The sequence below is a fragment of the Austrofundulus limnaeus genome, unplaced genomic scaffold (genome assembly GCF_001266775.1).
Source record: "Austrofundulus limnaeus strain Quisiro unplaced genomic scaffold, Austrofundulus_limnaeus-1.0 Scaffold63, whole genome shotgun sequence".
Classification (NCBI taxonomy): domain Eukaryota; kingdom Metazoa; phylum Chordata; class Actinopteri; order Cyprinodontiformes; family Rivulidae; genus Austrofundulus; species Austrofundulus limnaeus.
Genome location: NW_013952465.1, coordinates 780,326 through 783,087, shown reverse-complemented (window position 1 = coordinate 783,087; position 2,762 = coordinate 780,326). Strand labels below are relative to the sequence as shown.

Below are 2,762 nucleotides of genomic sequence, written 5' to 3'. Positions count from 1 at the left end.
ACACACACACACACACACACCCCGCGCGCGACAAACACTGGCGAGGTAATACGCCCTGCGCGTGTATCCAAAGCGTGACTTTTGCTGTCTGGGATTTGCGCATGGGAACTTTTATTTAAGATTTAAGTTTTTTTTTATTTCATGGCTCGGCAGCAGAAGCATAAATATTACAAGAAAGCTGATGATAAAGCTGAATAAAAATCTAAGTCTGATGAAGGTAAATTAAATATCTGACAGTGATCATTACACAGTGTGGCTCTAATTCCTCACTTCACCATCTCCAAAATGAGCGTACGCATGGGTCAGAGCTGGCGTGAGGCACCGCACATTTTCACGTCAAGTTTGKATTTTATAAATCAYAACCTTGGTGTAAAAAGTGGCGTACACAAGTTTCTGGGCTCATACTGTGCGTACGCCAGTTTTATAAATCCGATCCCTGGACTTTGTTGCATCTGTGGTGGTGCTGCAGTTAAAGCAGCCACAGAGCTAAATCCTCAGAAGGGTGTGGCCCAAACATTTCTAATCAGTGACTTTTGTCATGGATTGTTTGCTATATCGTAATTGTTTAGAGTTTGTGTGATTTTACCAAATGTTTGTTATTGTTTGATATTTATTGGGCCGTTGGAAATATAATGTGTAACATTTTGTGTCTTTATGAGATAATGGGAGTATTTTCTTGGTATTAAATTTTCAAAGTTCTCTAGACAAGTACTTGGTAGATTTTGAAGATAGGTTGTATATTTAAGACTGTTAACGAAAAAAAATATTTATTTAAACTAATGGTCTTCTAGTTTTCTTTACACAACATATGCAGTATGTATTATTTACATTAYTGCAAATTTGACTTTGTTTTCATTAAGTGTTAAAGGTTTTTCACCTGGATAAAAAAGACCTGAAAATGATCTGGAAAAAAGTGACCTGAAAATTAAAAAAAAATACATTAAAAGGATTAAGAGCCTATCCTTTCAGACAGGCCTTTCATACTCAAATTTAAACTAAAATCATTTTATGTTGAGAAATGAAATCAGAGCTGTTTTATTTACATCTTGAAAATACAGTTTGCACAGTCTCATGTGAGATCCCACACAACAGAGTGTGTTTTGGGAAATTATAGCTTTTCTGTGAGACTGATTGAACTGAAGCCATTTTTTGTTCGTGTCAAGCCTGATAAGCTGTGGCAGCCATCGTGAACTGAACTGGTTCCAAAGGTTGACCAGGTGTAGACATACAGCCAGTACAGCCAGTGATAATTTCCTGAGAGTGTCATTAAAATCTGTCCAGTGGTTCATGAGATTTTTTGCGAACACAGAGAATGAACGCAAATGTTTTAGCATAAGTGTTGTGCAATGAAGTGATGGGACAATTCAGTGGGAAAAAAGTTAATTATTTTAAACAGTTTTGGACAATTTCAGCTGAGTTGTCTGAGCTTTGGTCACGCAATCCCACAGAGAGTCACGGAGGGATTAATCCTTAATTAATCTTTCAAATGAGGAGAGCCGGAGCTGCACGGAAAACTTCAGCTTCAACCTCTGAGCATTTAGCACGATAAGCAGCTTCGCAGTCTGTGTTTATACAAAGGAAAAAAAGTTTTTCACCTTGCTCTCTGAGCTTCCATCTCATCTGAAGTCGGGCCGTTCTGGACCTGACGCTGGAGAGCTGGACCTGGACAGTGGGAGAAGAGAAGAGTCGAAATGAGCCCAAACACAGAGAAATACAAAAAAACAATATGCAAAGACACAGAAGACAACAAATGAGGTAAAAGTTCACACAAAGTAGACTTCTGATCATTTTATCCCTACAATTGACAATAAATTGAAGATTTAATATTTTTTTCTTTATGCCACTGATAACAGCAGATGTTARTTTTTAGACAAAAGGCAGAAAAGCCTCTAAAATAAAGCAGTAAAACTCCTCATGTTGTCTCTGCGGTCTAATCTGTTTAATGAGATCTGCAGATAGGACTTGTGATTAATTCATGACATGATAAGATGATGAGGGAAGGACTTGAACTGAGAGATTACATTCAAACAAGAAGGAATGTAAGAATTCAAAACAGCCTCTAAAACTCAGAGAACCTGTCTTTTTGAGAACAATTTTGTTTCATTGAACTTGTTTTTAAATCTTCCGAGCAGAGGAGGAATTCTGCAGCATCATGAACTTTCATGCTTTCCTTCACAAAACTAATAGAGTTGTAAAAGCAAACCACGATGAATAGACGTCGCCCTGGGTTCTGCTCTGTCTAATGAAAAGTGTGTCTTGTATAATAGTTTTCCGGCTCCACAGTTTTCAGGGTCAGTACTCGTGCTGACGATGTCCTCCACCTGCTTACATGTCGGCTCAGTGATGCTAATGGCTGCTGTTAATCAAGTAACAGGTCCAGAAATAACTCAGGGTGACAAAGGACACGACTCAGGCCTCCCATCAGATGCATGAACTGATCAGAGACAGATAATAAACTTTAAAAACTTCACACTTTTACGAAACATGGTCCTTTTGAGGAGTTTAGAGGTTTGTAAACAGGAAACAGTGATGAATCAGATAGAGGAGGAGCCATGCTGGTAGTTTGACTGTCCTGTACCTTAAAATTATATTTGAGTGAAAGTACAAGTAGTTTACTGAAAAATTACTTGTCTGACATTTCTGTAATACTTCTCATGCAATCACAATTACATTCACTCTATCCAGGATGTGCCATTATGACAGAGTATCAGGGTCAGACTACACAATTTATTTATTTTTGTTATGAGAATAAAGTCACAATG

The 2,762-nt window shown here is 37.9% G+C and overlaps 1 protein-coding gene across 2 annotated transcripts in view; it reads right to left on the bottom strand.

The window, feature by feature from the left end:
* The window catches only part of evlb (Enah/Vasp-like b), a 41,096-nt gene that overhangs the window by 9,264 nt on the left and 29,070 nt on the right, over window positions 1-2,762 (bottom strand). For both annotated transcript variants that reach the window (XM_014009906.1, XM_014009905.1), the window contains exon 4: window positions 1,596-1,662. In XM_014009906.1, the coding sequence (XP_013865360.1) occupies window positions 1,596-1,662 (67 nt within the window). The remainder of the gene's footprint in view (window positions 1-1,595; window positions 1,663-2,762) is intronic.